The 14903-nt window shown below is 52.2% G+C and overlaps 1 protein-coding gene across 4 annotated transcripts in view; it reads left to right on the plus strand.

Moving 5' to 3' along the window:
• The window catches only part of CCDC102A (coiled-coil domain containing 102A), a 55637-nt gene that overhangs the window by 26755 nt on the left and 13979 nt on the right, over window positions 1-14903 (plus strand). For 2 of the 4 annotated variants that reach the window (XM_032784659.2, XM_032784686.2), the window contains 5 exons: window positions 4280-4497; window positions 5484-5592; window positions 6259-6375; window positions 10986-11195; window positions 12994-13164. In XM_032784659.2, coding sequence (XP_032640550.1) covers window positions 4280-4497; window positions 5484-5592; window positions 6259-6375; window positions 10986-11195; window positions 12994-13164 — 825 coding nt within the window. The remainder of the gene's footprint in view (window positions 1-4279; window positions 4498-5483; window positions 5593-6258; window positions 6376-10985; window positions 11196-12993; window positions 13165-14903) is intronic. The other 2 variants (XM_032784669.2, XM_032784676.2) reach the window with 2 other exon arrangements.

The raw sequence follows: 14903 nt of genomic DNA on the forward strand, positions 1-14903 counted from the left end.
AATTCAGGATCCTCACTGGCTGGGGATTATCCTGAATCCGCTCACGTGCGGTGAGGAAATCTGTTTTGAGCTAGTCTCCTAGTGATTGTACCCGGAGCCTGCTCCAGGTTCGTCTGCACCAAGGCAGGTGTACTGAGCATTTTCCATTAACACCTGGCACTGATGTCTCAGCCCTGAAATATAAAGCCCATTCCAGGTGGGGGTAGAAATGAAGTTCTCCCAGATGCAACGCTGTGTCCCGAGTCCCTTCCGAAATGAACAAGAACTCCACTCTGGGTTCTCCTCCTGCCAGGGCAAGGGCTGTATCCTGAGCCCATGTGAGGGGCAAACACCTGATCCAGACTATTCCCCTTCATCCTCATATCCCGCTCGCCATAAGGGAGGCCTCTCCCAGCTGGAGGCTGATGCAAACGCACACCATGTCTGAGATCTGGAAAGGCAGCCAGGGGACTGGAGTTTTGTGCCTCTGCAAAACAAATTCTGGTTGTTCATCTCTTCCACCCTTGGGCCAACATTTGGAAGCTATTCATAGTGGTATTTGTGGGGAAAAACAAAGTTACCACCACTCCACTGAAATGCACTCAATGGGGATTGTTTTCTGCAGGAGCAGAGTGAAAAATAATAGATATTTTTGCTCAAGAAAATTAATAGGGATTGTCCCTCTTCAAAGGGCCAGCTGGCCTGTATCAAAAGAAATGCACTTGCATGGTGCTGTGAATTAGAAGCAAAGGCCTGTTTGAATGGATCATTGAGCTGATGATTGTACAGGCGCAAAAATCAGAACATTCAACGATACAGTTGCTGTGGGAACTGTATCGTTGAAACTTGCCATGGTGTTTCCCCATCTGGTTCCATATGGGGTGGGGTGTTCATTTGAATGCCTTTCTAGATCTGAGTGATGTGACAGTTGCAGAGGTTGTGGCGACTCTAACTTAGAATCACCCGACACCTGGGTATGGAAAATCTCAGGCATGACATACGGTTAATGAAGGTTTTTGCATTTAATTTCCTTATGTTCAAACAGTGTGAAGCCAATATGTTGATTTGACTCTGTACAGTCAAACAGTGCAGAATCCCCAAAAATGGATTTTAGGCAATGTGGCCCAGTGCAGTGGTTTTCAAACTGTGGGTCGCGACCCAGTACTGGGTCATGGAAGGGACTGAGTGCGGCAGCTCTGGTCAGCCCCATGACTGGGCCATTAAAAGTTCCGTTGGAGGTGCAGCCCAGCTAAGGCAGGCTAGTTCCTACCTGTTCCAGGGTGCAGCACAGTGTCAGAAGTGGCCAGCAGCAGGTCCGGCTCCTAGGCAGGGGGGCCACAGGGCTCTGTGCACTGCTCCCACTCCGAGCACCGGCTCTGCACTCCCTTTGGCTGGTTCCTGGCCAATGGTAGCTGAGGGCAGGGGGCAGTGCCTGCAGGTGAGAGCTGTGCATAGCCGCTTGTGTGCCTTTGCCTAGAAGCCAGACCTGCTGCTGGCCGCTTCCAGGGCACAACCCAGGCCGTGATGCCAGGACAGGCAGGAAGCCTGCCTCTGCACCCTGGCTGCACCGCTGGCTGGGAGCTGCTCCCTCTATACACAGAGCAACTTCCTGCACCCCAAACGCCTCATCCCCAGCCCCATCTCAGCCTGCACCCCCAGCCCAGAGCCCCCTCCCACATCCTGCAGTCCTCTTCCCCCCACATCCCAACTCTCTCCATTTGGGTCATGGGCATCAACAATTTTCTTCAACTGGGTCACCAGAAAAAAAATTTGAAAACCACTGGCCTAGTGGCTAGAGCACTGGGCTGGGACTCAGGAGATCAAGGTTCTACTCTCTGCTTGGCCACTTTTGGGCAAGTCATTTCCCCTTCCTGTGCCCCAGTTTTCCCATCTGTAAAACGGGGATAATGAGCCTGACCTCCTTTGTAAAGCGCTCAGAGCTCTACTGACGAAAAGGGCCACAGACGGGCTTAGGCGGGGATGGCTTTATTAAATAAACGCCCATGTTTGGGCACTGTCCAGTCAGGTTTCCCAGGCGTTGGGGCTGTGAGCTCAAAGAACAATGGTGCTCCACAGAGTGTGCAGGGCTGGGAGCCAGCGGCATGGCTGCCAGAGCTGCTTTGGGTGTCTGTCATGCCACCTGAAAGCAATGGATGGTGCCTGCAGCCTGGTCCCCTTCCGGTGCCATTATTAAGATGGGTTGAGGTGAGATTGAATAGGGGCAGCTTGCAAGGAGAAGCTGGTAAAAGAGCTCAGACTGGATGATCATAAACAGTCCCTCCTGAGGCTGGGGGCAGGGCAATGTAGGGCGAAGAGGGAGGCTCGGGGCACAGAGAGGCAGGAGGGTGTGGGAGGACAAGGACGAAGGCTGAGAGGGATGTGGGGGGCAGAAGGGAGGTGGGGGTGTGGAGGACTGGAGTGGGAGATGGAGGAGATAAGATGGCCACTCCCCCAGGCTGGGGGAGCAGTGGGGAAGGGGTGTCTCTTCGAGCAGCCAGGGGGAGGCGGTGTTCCAGTATTGCAAGTGTTGAGACTCACAGGTGTTTGGTGCCTGCAGGGGGAGCTGTTGTGAAGGCACAAAAAGCTCCTCTGATTGTCAGGGCTCAGCCTCAGAGAGCCTGGGGCTGAGGACACAGACCTGCCCTGTCTTCAAGCGTGACCCCAAAGCAGAGAGAGGGTCCTGGGGCAGCAGGAGGCAGTTTGGGGGGGGCAGGGGGGCAGCATGGGGGCAGCATGGGGGGGAAAAGCTGCTGCTGGATCCAGGTCCCAGTCACAACACGTCCCTGTCTCCCGCTTGACTTGGGATCTGGGCAGAGGAGAAGCCTGGGGGGTAGTGGGAGGAAGGGAGAGGGGGAGGAAGGGAGGTGGTGCTGCTGGGTCTGGGGAAGGGGACAAGCCACAGGGGAGTAAAGACAGTACTAGGAAATGAATGGCAGTTCCCCTAGCTCGGGTGAGGAGAGAGTAAGTGAGCAGGCAGGGAGAGGTGTGCGTTGTGCGTTGCCTTTTCAGCCTGATATTACCTGACACACGTACCCGGCAGAGTAGAGGAGAATTAGTCAAAAGACAGACTGAAAACACATGGTTTGATGATGTTAAAGTCTAACAATTTGTGGGGCCAATCTCATGATTTGGGGGGACCTGACTCCTGGTTTTTGCTCCTTTGAGACTGGCAACACCGTGTACAGTGTTCGTAACCTATTACAGAGCAGCTCCACATCTGTCACAGCCTGTGGAGTTTGTTCCCGTGATAAACCAATAGAAGCCAGAAGGTTCAAGCTGACAGTGGCGTGTCTACTCAGCTGCCCCATTTTAACAACATAAAATCACCCCTTTTTGGTATCTCGGGACAGCTTTGTGCATAGACCAGGCCTTTGTTCATTAGCTAAAGGCTACATAAATGCCATGGCTGAAGCGTTCATTCCAACCCTTCCGAGTTACCTGAGCACAAAAAATGCTTCTGAGATGTTCCTTGATTGCTGAAGAAATCTCATGTTTCATAGTCAGATATTTAAAAAGCTATCTTTTTTTAACCTTTCTAAGAAGAAAGGGGCTGGGGAAGCATGACAAAATGTCAGCCCAAAGGTGGGGGGGGGGAGAGGGGGAGGAGGGTTATAGGCCACTATGTGTAGCAGGCAAGGAAGAAAGCGTATCCTCACCCACCTGTGGTGTGGCCCAGTTGCCAGAGTGTAGGAGCTGCAGCTGGAACTCCTGAGTGCTGACCCCTTCTTGGGCACTTGACTCCCTCATTGGCCTTGGGTAAGTCCCAGAGGTGACACCTCCATGCCCCAGCTGCAAACCAGGGAGGGGACTTACCTGGCCAGCGTGGTTGGGAGGATTCATGCGTTAACTGGTGCTTTGAAGATATGGAGCCAGATCCTCAGCTGGTATAAACAGATATTGCTGAACTGATTTCAGTGGGGCTGCCCCTATTTCCACCTGCTGAGGATCCAGTCCCAAAGCGCTATTAATACCAGGGGTATTAGCACAGCCCACACCTCCCCCTGCAGCCTAGTGCCCGTATTCCTTTGACCTTGGGTTTACTACGCTGCAGGAGGCATTGACCGAGTTGAGCAACGAACTTGGTGGGCCAATTCTTTTAGAAAAGGGGCTTGCCAGGGCCAGACTGGTAAGAGCTGGGCTAAGGTGGTGCCCGAGGAGACAGGCTGTTGGGGAGGTGGGAAGGAAGTGACTGGATGGCTGCGTCTGTCGCAGGATCTGTCCTGGATGTTTGAAAAGCCCAATGGCTCGGGAGCGTGGTCATGCTGTTGACAATCCTCCTTGTCCCTCCGTGTCGTTCCAGGAGTTTGAGCTGATGGAAAACATCCTCAAGAGCAAACAAGAAGGGCCCGAGTGCTGGGACCAGCGGAGCTCAGTCAGCGTCCGGACGTCCTTCACTCGCCCGGAGAGGAACCGGCTGCTCTGGGAGGACATGAGCGTCCTCGAGGAAGATGCCACCAAAGTGACTGCACTGAAGCTGAGGCTGGATGAGTCCCAGAAAGTGTTGCTCAAGGAGCGGGAGTGAGTAATTCCTGTTGCATCACTCCTGCCCGCTCACATGACACCCAGGGAAGACCAGGGGGCTCATATTTAGTCTTGGCAGCTAAGCGCTAGACTTGAAACCTGCCTCAGGTTCCCTTTGGTTTGCAAACCTCTCTAGAGGATCTGAATCCAGCTTCAAACCATCCTCACGTGGCCTGGTCTCCCTGTTCATGGTCTCAACCTGAGATCAGGGGATGCTTGTGCTTTCCAGAGTCTCGCTTTGAATTGGGGAAGCCATTTGCACCCAACACTCAAAGGGTGTGAATCCACATGGATCAATCGAAAGGGCAGGTTTGTGCAAACCAAACCCAGCATCGAAGCAGGCGTCTGGGGAAAAATGCAGTGCACTCCGTATCTGGAGTGGTGGAACCTGCCTAAAAGTGTCGGAGGATCACCAGCACCAGAACCATGGCCCTGCCCCCATGCCACTCCTTCGCTTCCCCACGAGGCTTCACCCTGTGCCGTCTCTCTCCCCTGATGCCTGCTCCTGCACCACCTCTTCCCTCCAAGACCCCGCCCCCCACTCACTCCTCTCTCCGCTTCCCAGTTGCTCGTCCTTATGGCCCTCTCATTTTTAAAAGTGATGAGGCCCTGCCCCGCTCCCCCGCCATTCTGACGCCCCAGCTCGGTTTCAGAACTCAGGTCAGTGGTGTTTGGCTGATTTTAGGCCAGCTGAGGATCTTACCTGAATGCTTTAAGGGCCAAAGGATTTCTCCAGCACTCAGCCCGTGTAGCTGGGAGCGCTCTGGGGCCCGTGGGAGAAAATAGTCTCTGCTCCGACCCCCAGTCACAGAGCAGCAGTGGAATCACTCCATGGTGGTGACTGCAGCCTTTCATGGCCGCGGGAGGCCAGAGCTGTGGTTTTAAGGTGTCCTCCAAAAGATATGTCCCTCCCTTCTAGGAATGGACTGGAGCCCTTCCTTGCCTCAACCCTGCTAGAGCCTGCTCCCCGTTGTCTCTTCCAGGGACAAGCTGTCACTCAGCAAGAGCATCGAGAAGCTGGAGGGCGAGCTCAGCCAGTGGAAGATCAAGTACGAGGAGCTGAACAAAAACAAACAGGAAGTGCTGAAGCAGGTGGGCGAGCTCATCTCTGTGGCCCTGGAGAGGAGCGGGGGCCCTCACGCCCTGAAGGGCGCTCGTGTGTAGCGATCTCACTTGTACACACGTAAGCGTGCCCAGTTGAGGTGGCCGAAAACTCAGCCCGCGTTGTGGGGGGTGGGGGTGGGGCTGCTTCCATCACACCCTTCGTTCCATCCTGCGTGCCCTGAGACCATTAGTGCTTAATATCCACTAGGGGGAACCCCTGCTCCGGGAAAACCTCCTGGTGCTGCACAGATGCTCTACCCTTGTGAATTCTCACCATCAATCTGGCCAGATATGTAGCCGGCCATGCCCGTGGTATCTGAGCTGCAAGGGACACGCGGGGTTAGTGCAGGGGATGTTCCTTACTGTCATGTGCAGTGACTCTGAGCCCACTCTGGGGTGCCAGTGGCCCAGCATGTGCTATTTGCACAAGGCCATAGCAGGTCTGTGGGAGAGAGAGGATTGCCAGCACGGGTTGTGACATCACAGGTGGGTCCAGCTGAGAAGTGGATTTGAATGCCCTTGGGTATAACTAACCCCTGGCCCCCTTCTGGGTCTAAATTAGTCCCAAGCTGCTTCCTATTTCCCTCTCTTTGAGCTCAGGTCTTGGTGCCAGTTTGGTTCTGTGGTGACTGCTCTGCGTCTGTCTCCCCACAGCTGAACATCCTCAAGGAGCTCCACCAGGATGAACTAGGGCGGATTTCGGAAGACCTGGAGGACGAGCTGGGGGCTCGCTCAAGCATGGACAAGAAGCTGGCAGAGCTGCGCACGGAGGTGAGAGCGAGCAAGGTGTGCGGAAGGCTTGCAGAATCTCCCGGATATGGCTGAGATTTTCAAAGCCTCCGGAAGATGCCTGGAAGCCCAGTTTGCAGGAAGATGAATGAGAATTGGGCATTGTGACAGGGTACCCATGGCGCCCATCTTCTTGACTCTGCACCGAGCGCTCTGAGATCTTTCCTTGTGCAGAAACCACCATGCAGTTTATATACAGGGTCTCTGTCAAGGCTGAATCCCCACTCTGGCACTTGGAGTGCAGACGGTGGGGGGCCTGCAAGGATTCTAAAAATTAATACTGGCCACTTGTATTGCACTCCCAAGGTTACAGCTTCTCTCTGACCTTGGCTTGGTAAATGCTGCCACCACCCAAATGCAAAAAAACCCAACTCTTGGGCCCAGGAAGGAGCACTTGGGAATTCCTCCCTGTGGGGTACCCTCAAGCCCTTTCACTACCCCCCACCCCAGGGAAGAGCTGAGAAAGAAAACAAAGAAAATGAGCTGTTGCCACCAGCTAATTAAAGAACATGCACAAACCTCTTAGGACACCAAAAATCCAATCCTGTTCTTAAAGATAAATTTTATTTTAAAAAAAGGAAAAAAATACATCTGGAGTTTAGGCTTTTTGCTAGATCTTAAAAGAAACAATTACAAAAATTAATCACCCAAACTAGCTTTCTTGGAGTTCAGCTTAAAGGTTACAAGCAAACAGAAGCATCTGGGGTTAGCACAGAGGAGATCCACAAGCCAAAATAAAAAAAAATATAATTGCGTCTATTTAAACTTGCCCTGTCCAATAATTTCTTCTCGGTGTGGAAGATGAATTTTTATATCTGGTTCAAGCCTTACACAGCATTCCTGCTGCCCTCTGTTCCCCTTTTTCCCAGAGAGAGACAACACACAAACAAAGGGAAGTTTTAAAAAGTTCTAGCTAATAGCTCACTAGTGACCTAGCCTCAATTTGATCTGGTAATCAGGAACCCCTCTCCTTAATTCTTCCCTCCTGAGATTCTCATTAACAGTGGCCAGAGTGCTGGTTCAGTTGCTGATTCCCAGCACTCTGTCACAGGCAGCCACATCCCATAGCTGTGACGGGTTCCCCCCGGGGTGCCACCTGGAACTGGGGTACCACTGAGCCCTCCTGACCCACCAGCCTGGGCTCCCTATAAACCAGGGTTTCTCAAACAGGCGTCTCTGCTTGTGTAGGGAAAGCCCCTGGTGGGCCGGGCTGGTTCATTTACCTGCCTGGTCCGCAGGTCTGGCCAATCGCAGCTCCTAGTGGCCGCAGATCGCTGCTCCAGGCCAATGGGGGCTGCTGGAAGAGGCGGCCAGTACGTCCCTCGGCCCGCGCTGCTTCCAACAGCTCCTATTGGCCCGGAGCAGCAAACTGCGGCCACTGGGAGCCACGATCGGCCGGACCTGCGGACGGGGCGGGTAAACGAACTGGCCTGCCAGGGGGTTTCCCTACACAAGCGGCGACCCCTGTTTGAGAAACCCTGCTCTAACTGTAGTGCTGTGGCAAACCTGCCAAGCCCTTTCCAGGCTTCAGACTGCACTTTACCAGCACACATACAGGTAGGGCGCACCAGCTGCAGCGTTACCCACACATGTTGAGATCAGCTCTGCATGGGAAGGCTCAGCTAAAGAGCTGCCCAGTTATTCAGGTACACGTCCCCCCCCCCCCCTTTGAAGGGTAAACCCAAAATTATACCATCTTGCACTGCACAGAGAACTGGACAGCGCAAGCTCATGAAATTCGTCCCCTCCTTCAGTGTGGAGAGGGATATACGCAGCTTTCTGCCCCAAGTTATGATTTCTACACACTGGTTTTAGACAAAATCAAAACAAGTTTATTAACTACAAAAAATCAATGTTAAGTGATTATAAGGGATAGCAAACAGATCAAAGCAGATTACCTAGCAAATAAAACAAAGACACAATCTAAGCTTAATATACTAAAGAAATGGAATATAACTAGCAAATTCTCACCCTAATTGTTGGTTTAGGCAGTTTGCAGAGATTCTTGAGGGTGAGCTCCACTTGCTTGCAGCTTAAAACCCCAGGTATTCCTTTCACAGGTTAAAAATCCCTGTAACCTGGGTTCAGCCCTTCTCCCGCAGTTCAGTCCTTGTTTCTCAGGTTTTTCCAGCAGTCATCTTAGATGGTGGTGGGGAGGGGAAGGTGTCAGGGAAGGAGAACCATGATGATGTCACTCCCCTGCCTAAAATAGCTTTTGCAAATGGCGGGAATCCTTTGTTTCCACTTTAGTTCCCACGCCTTTCAATGGAAATTCTATGATGGAGTCCAGTACCAGGTGACCTGGTCACATGTCTCTGTAGACCAATAGCAGCCATGAGACAGAACCTGTTTGTTGTGCCCTCAGGAAGGCTGCCTGGTGGGAGATTAGCATCTTCTAAGACCTATTGTTCTCCCTAATGGCCCTTCCCAATGAGCCATCTAGACTGATTCCACCTGGGGAATAGCCACTAGGGAGAATGCAAACACATTTGTAATAAATGCATAGACAATATTCCAAACTTCAGATACCAAAATGATACATGCCTACTAACTGGATAACCATATTCTGCAAATCATAATCTTTTCAATGACCTCTCACATGCCTCATCTTGCATAAAACACATCATTATGCCATTATCATCATCATAATATTACTATGAAGAATATGAGCCGTAATGCCAAAGCGGCATCTCAGCCTGCAATTGACTAAAGCATGAGCTTCTGGGAAGCCCCGTACAAATCCTGACTTAGGGAGATGATTATCTATGGTACAGGGTAGGCTTGGCAAGCCAGTCAAGTAATGTCAGTCGAGTGGTCAGCTGATTGCCTGGTATTTGACCACAGTCAAATATTGTCAGGCCCCGAAGGAACAGTGCCCCAGAAAGGTGGTGCTGTACTTTCATTCTTTAACACTTTTTGTATCATTGTTTTGCATTTTTCTGAGTTAAAGTAACTCGGTTCAGTAACTTATATTTTGTAATTAGGCATCAGTATTGATCTAAGTTGAAGCCTGATGGAGGCCATAAACCCTCACTCTTTTTCATTACTGTTGTTTCTGTTCTAATAAATCAGTGCTCTAAAATACTTGACCATTTTTTACGTCGTTTGGCTGCTCAATGGACCAATTATTTTGGGACTGGTCAAATACCCGAATGCTTATACAGCCCTCCATTGTCTGAGCACCCCACACCATTTAATATAGGCAGGGCTGTTACCCCACTGTACAGACCGACTAAGAGACACAAGAATGGCGGAGCAGGGTCTTGAACTTGGATCACCTGAGTGCCCGTTGGGTGCCCAGCCACTAGGGTATCCTTTCTTCCTGCTCTGGGTCTCTTCCTACCAATCATTTTTAGAGCCTCCTATATGCGTTGGGCAGTAGCAGCTCAGTGCTAGTTCAGGCCTAGGCCCCCGCCCCAACGGCTGCATGACGTAAAGGCACCAGTGAACACCAACAGGACAAGACAAGGGCAAGCTGCTTGGAGCAGGATCTCTCCAATGGGGCTTGAATGCTTTGATGGTTTCTTGGAAGAGACAGAGGGTGCTTGGCGTATGGCAGAAAGGATTCCAGGCATTTGAGGAGCAGGGAGAAAGGCACAGAGCTGAGGGAGGGAGACACAGGACAGTGAGGAGCAAAGCTTGGCTGAATTTAGGGAACAAAGGGGGCTAGTGGGAGGAGGGGAGGGCTGATCCCCACCCTAGTCTGCATATCACAAAGCCACCACTGAATAGATTAGTTGGCCGTATCTTCCTGAAAGAGGCAGAGCACTGGGCCAGCAGGGGATGCTGCAGGTCAAGACTGAGCTGCATTGGCAGAGCCATGAGGGTTGGTGTAGCCAGGACTCTGGGGTGCTGACAGAGTAATGTGCAGGCCCAAGGCTGGAACAGCAGGGAGTGCTGCAGGTCAGGACTGGATCCATCAGCAGAGCTGCATAGGACTAGCAGAGAGGGCTGTGGGAGAGCTGGGTGGGGAGGCTTGGACCCACAACGATTGAGGGTACAGCAAGTCAAGAATGAGGACCCCTGGCAAAGCTGTATGGAGGAGCCCAGCACTGGGAGAAAGGGGACTTTGCTTTGGGACTGCTCCGTATGCTGCGGCGCAGCAGGGTGGAGACAAGGGGCTTCATCTGTGTTCGTGTCCAAACTGAGATGTCTTGAGTCACATCCGCTCTTTGGGTACTAACACCGGTACCCAGTGGACCAACAGCCGGCTGGGTCTACTCACTCTCGCCCATACACCCAGTTCAGCGGTGAGCCCCTGGGGAGCTTCCCCAAGGCCAGCTCTGGCTGGAGTTGTGGTACTCCATGCGGAATGTTACTTTAACTACTGGCTAAGAGGTGTGAGCATATCTCCCTGTACTGGCTGGCCCACAGAGGAAAGAGTCTACTACTGCCACCAGCCAAGGGAGTCAGGCCTCTTCCACTTCAGCTAAGGAGGGAGTTGCAGGCCCTGGATCTAGCCTTGCTGATGACTCGTCGGGGGGCCTCACTCTGAGATGGGATAGCTAAGGGCTCCCCAGGAAGCCTGTTGGTAACTAACACACGACGACTGCCTGGTTTGACATGGTGCGTGTCCCCTCCCCATCACCCAGATGGAGCGGCTGCAAGCAGAGAACGCGGCGGAGTGGGGGAAGCGCGAGCGCCTGGAGACGGAGAAGCTGAACCTGGAGAGGGAGAACAAGAAGCTGCGGGCTCAGATTGAGGACCTGGAGGAGGTGCTGGCCCGGAAGCGCCGGCAGACAGCCAGCGCGCTGGACACTGACCTCAAAACCATCCAGGCCGAGCTCTTTGAGAAGAACAAGGTGAGGCTGTTGGGCAGAACATCAATAACAGCGGGGGCACAGCAAGCACCCATGGTCAGCCTTTGCTGTCACAGCCAGGGGAGGGGGGGAATTCCTGCCTCAGGAAACCCCATTGATCAGGGATGAATTGGGCCCTTTGTTATTAGAGAGCATCTGGAGCCAGGAACGCTCCCAGTAACACCCCAGTCGGCTCTAGGCTCCCAGCCATTAAAACCCATCTCCATGCTCCATCCCACTCTCAGTGTCCTCCTGAGAGACCTCAGGCCAGGGTTCAAGCTCAAGAGGCTAAACTGTGTTTGTGGGCTTCTCTGCTCCTTTGGGATCTCACCGAGAGGACAATGGGGAGAGCTGGAAAGGGGATCAGAGGAAGCCAGCCACCTTCATCCAGGCAGAGAAGCCGTGATACCTCCAGTCATCATATGGACAATGCCCAGAGTCAGGCTAGGTTAGACATAGTGATCATGGAGGGTTTCTGGGGGTTGCTTTGTGTCTTGGGCTCGGGCACCCCGTGTCATTACAGGGGGAGGGAGAAAAAGAGGCTGCTACGTTGGACGTAAAACCCACATGGTTTTAGGGATGGAAGAACTAGATCCAATTAAATAAAACCCACCCTGGCTTTTGCTGGAGGTGTGAGACAGCTCAGTTAACCTTTCCCACATTAGTGGTCAAGGTCCATGTGTTTCTCCATGACCTGGTCCTGGCTGCCTCTGGAGAGGAGCTGCTGAAATACGAGATGATCCAGTCCTGAGGTTTCCAGCCAGAGAGGTTTATAAGCAGTGACTCAGATAAGCTCTGGATGCACCTTTCGGGCTGCATGTCTGAAGCAAAATCCCCTGTTTGAAGTTCAACCGTCACCAGGTGCTTCCTCACCTGGAGAATCCGTCATGTTTCCAGCCCTGTGGGTGGGCAGATGGGAAAGGAACAAAGGTGGCTTTGTCCAAGTGTAGCTGTGACACCCCACTAGCAATTCCCCTGGAACGGCCATTCTCCCAAACCTTTCTGGTGGAGATAAGGGACTGAATATCAGCTGGGCTGGAACTCCTGGAGGTTGTGCTACCTACTATTTGGAGAGCAATCAGGAAATGCAGAGACACGAAAGGTTGGGGGAGGGGAAGTCTCCTGAACTTAGGAATCTCAAAAATCAGTGTTTGAGTTGGTTTGAGATGTGGGTGAAGGTTCAGTTTAACCCCTCAGTGTAAAGCAGCAGTAGCTCGATCACCCACAGTAGCACCTCTGGGAGCTCTGCTCACTCATTCCTATCTGTACCCATTACTAGAGAACATTGGACTCGGGCCTCTTCCAAACAGAGTTTTGGGGTGCCCCTCTCCTCTAGCCATAAAGAAAGCCCTTCTATTAATGATGCTCTGTGTCTCCCTAATAACCTCTCTCCCTAGTGCTTGTGACCCTCCCCCCTGAAACCTGTTCTCACACCCCACCTGGAGAGACCTGGGGTAATAAGTTTTCTCAGAGGAAGTATGGAGGAGAGGCAGGTAGGGGACTGAGAGGCAGGACTGCTGGGTTCTATTCCCTGCTGTGTGACCTGAGTAAGTCACTTTCTCTCTCTCTGCCTCACTTCCCCATCTGTAAAAGAGGGGAAACGATACTTAGCCCTCCACTAGGGCTGATAGGAGCCTTCATGCACTAGTGTTTGTTCAGTGCTTTCAGATCCTTGGATAAAGAGGCCAGAGGAGGGCAGATTATTAAAACAATGGCTGGCTTAGCCCATCCTGAGTGTCCTGTGCCCCAGCCTGCAGACCCTGGCACTGTCTGTACCCTAACCCCTCCCACTGCCCTCCAGGAGCTGGCCGACCTGAAGCACATCCACAGCAAGCTGAAGAAGCAGTACCAGGAGAAGACGGCTGAGCTGGCGCATGCCAACCGCCGGGTGGAGCAGCATGAGGCAGAGGTGAAGAAGCTACGTCTGCGGGTGGAGGAGCTGAAGAAGGAATTGGCCCAGGCGGAGGATGAGGCAAGTCTGGGCCACATACCCTGGCCTATCACTCCATGGCCTCGGGGACAGGAGGAGGGTTTTCAGCACCCAGGAGTGCAGCTGCTGAAATGTCACCGCTGACCAGCAGATGCTGCAGGCAGCTCCTTGCTCTGAGCAGAGGGAAATGGAGTGGCAGCCCAGGTAATATGGCAAGGCATTGCTGGCACATGGCAACACCTGCAGTTAAACATCCAAAGCCATCCTCTCACAGCACAAAGTCACTGAGCTGGGACTCAGGAGAATCATCGTTTCAGAGAGGTTAAGGAAGGACTATACAACCATCTAGTCTGACCTGTATATCACAGGCAATTCAGTTTCACTTCACTACCCCTGTGTGGAGCCCAGCACCTGGCGCGTGGCTAAAGTGTCTCTTCCAGAAAGGCAGCCAGTCTGGAGATGCAGAATCACTGCTTCCCTCAAGGAGATCTGGGTTCCTGGGGCATCTTGAGCACGGCACTTAATTTCTTGCAACCCCTGACTTGTGATGGGGATATTGATAGTTGGTCACAGCACAGAGGGGCTGGGAGGATAAAATTCATAATGTCTGGGAGATGCTCAGATGCTGCAGCAAGAGGGTTCTATGAAACCACAGGTAGATAGAATAACACCTAGTTGTTATTGAGCACATTTCACGAGTCGCTCTCGAAGTGCTTTACAAGGGAAGTCAGGAACATTATCCCTATTTTACAGATGGGGAAACCGAGGCACGGAGGCTTGCCCAACATCACCCAGCAGGCCAGAGGCAGACCTGTGAATAGAGTCCCAGGTCTCCTGAATCTCAGTCCAGTGCTTTATCCACTAGGCCACACTGCCTCCCACATGGGCTTCTATATGTCTCTAACAATAAGAACCTCTCAAACTATCAACATTTCCTTTTCCCAGTGAGAGGAATCCATTCCCATAGCACTGTCGCAGCAAGTAAGATCAGGGGCATCTAAGCACACTGCAGGAGGTCCTGGCCTGCTGAAAGGGCAGGTCAAGCACTTAGTCATGGCTCTAGCAACCTTTCAAAGGTGCTAAGATGGAACCAGAAAAGGTGATTAAGTATTAATGTGATGGACTGAGTGTCTCAGGCTAGCAACGTAAAGAGGCTTTCCCACCTCTGGTGCCAGCTTATCTCCTACCTAGGTCAGTAGTGACTGCAAGTTACTGTCTGATAGAGGACGGCCTTGTGTGGAATGAGTGTGATGGGGCTCAGCCCAGTTCTTAGTGAATAAATCGGTGTCCATGTCACTACCTGCCTCTTACTAGCAAGAGCTGGATAGGCGTAAAGAATTAATTCTCTGCTCGCCCCCAGAGCAGTCCCCTCCAGGCCAGGCGTGGTGCATTGTGGGGCAAGTATCTCATGTCACTGGCCATAGTGCACCTGTTCTGTGGCTGAACGGCCAATGCACCTCAGTGCTGGCCTAGTGTGGCCACCTCTAGGGGTGAGAGGGTAGCTTGGCTTTCCCGCTGACATGGTGTAGGCCAGTGGTTCCCAAACTTTAACAACTGTGAACCCCTATCACTAAAATGTCACATCTCGCAAACCCCCTCCTAAAAATGAATGTTTCCAGGGATTTTCTCCTTTACCTGAGTATAAATTATCAAAGCAGTGATCTTGGAAATATAAAATTTGTTTTTACGACACGCTTGTTACACACTATTATTATTTATCATTACAGTATTTTTATCACATTATGCGAACCGCAACACTCTTCTGAGATCTCATTTTTGTA

Source organism: Chelonoidis abingdonii, chromosome 19 (assembly GCF_003597395.2).
Source record: "Chelonoidis abingdonii isolate Lonesome George chromosome 19, CheloAbing_2.0, whole genome shotgun sequence".
Classification (NCBI taxonomy): domain Eukaryota; kingdom Metazoa; phylum Chordata; order Testudines; family Testudinidae; genus Chelonoidis; species Chelonoidis abingdonii.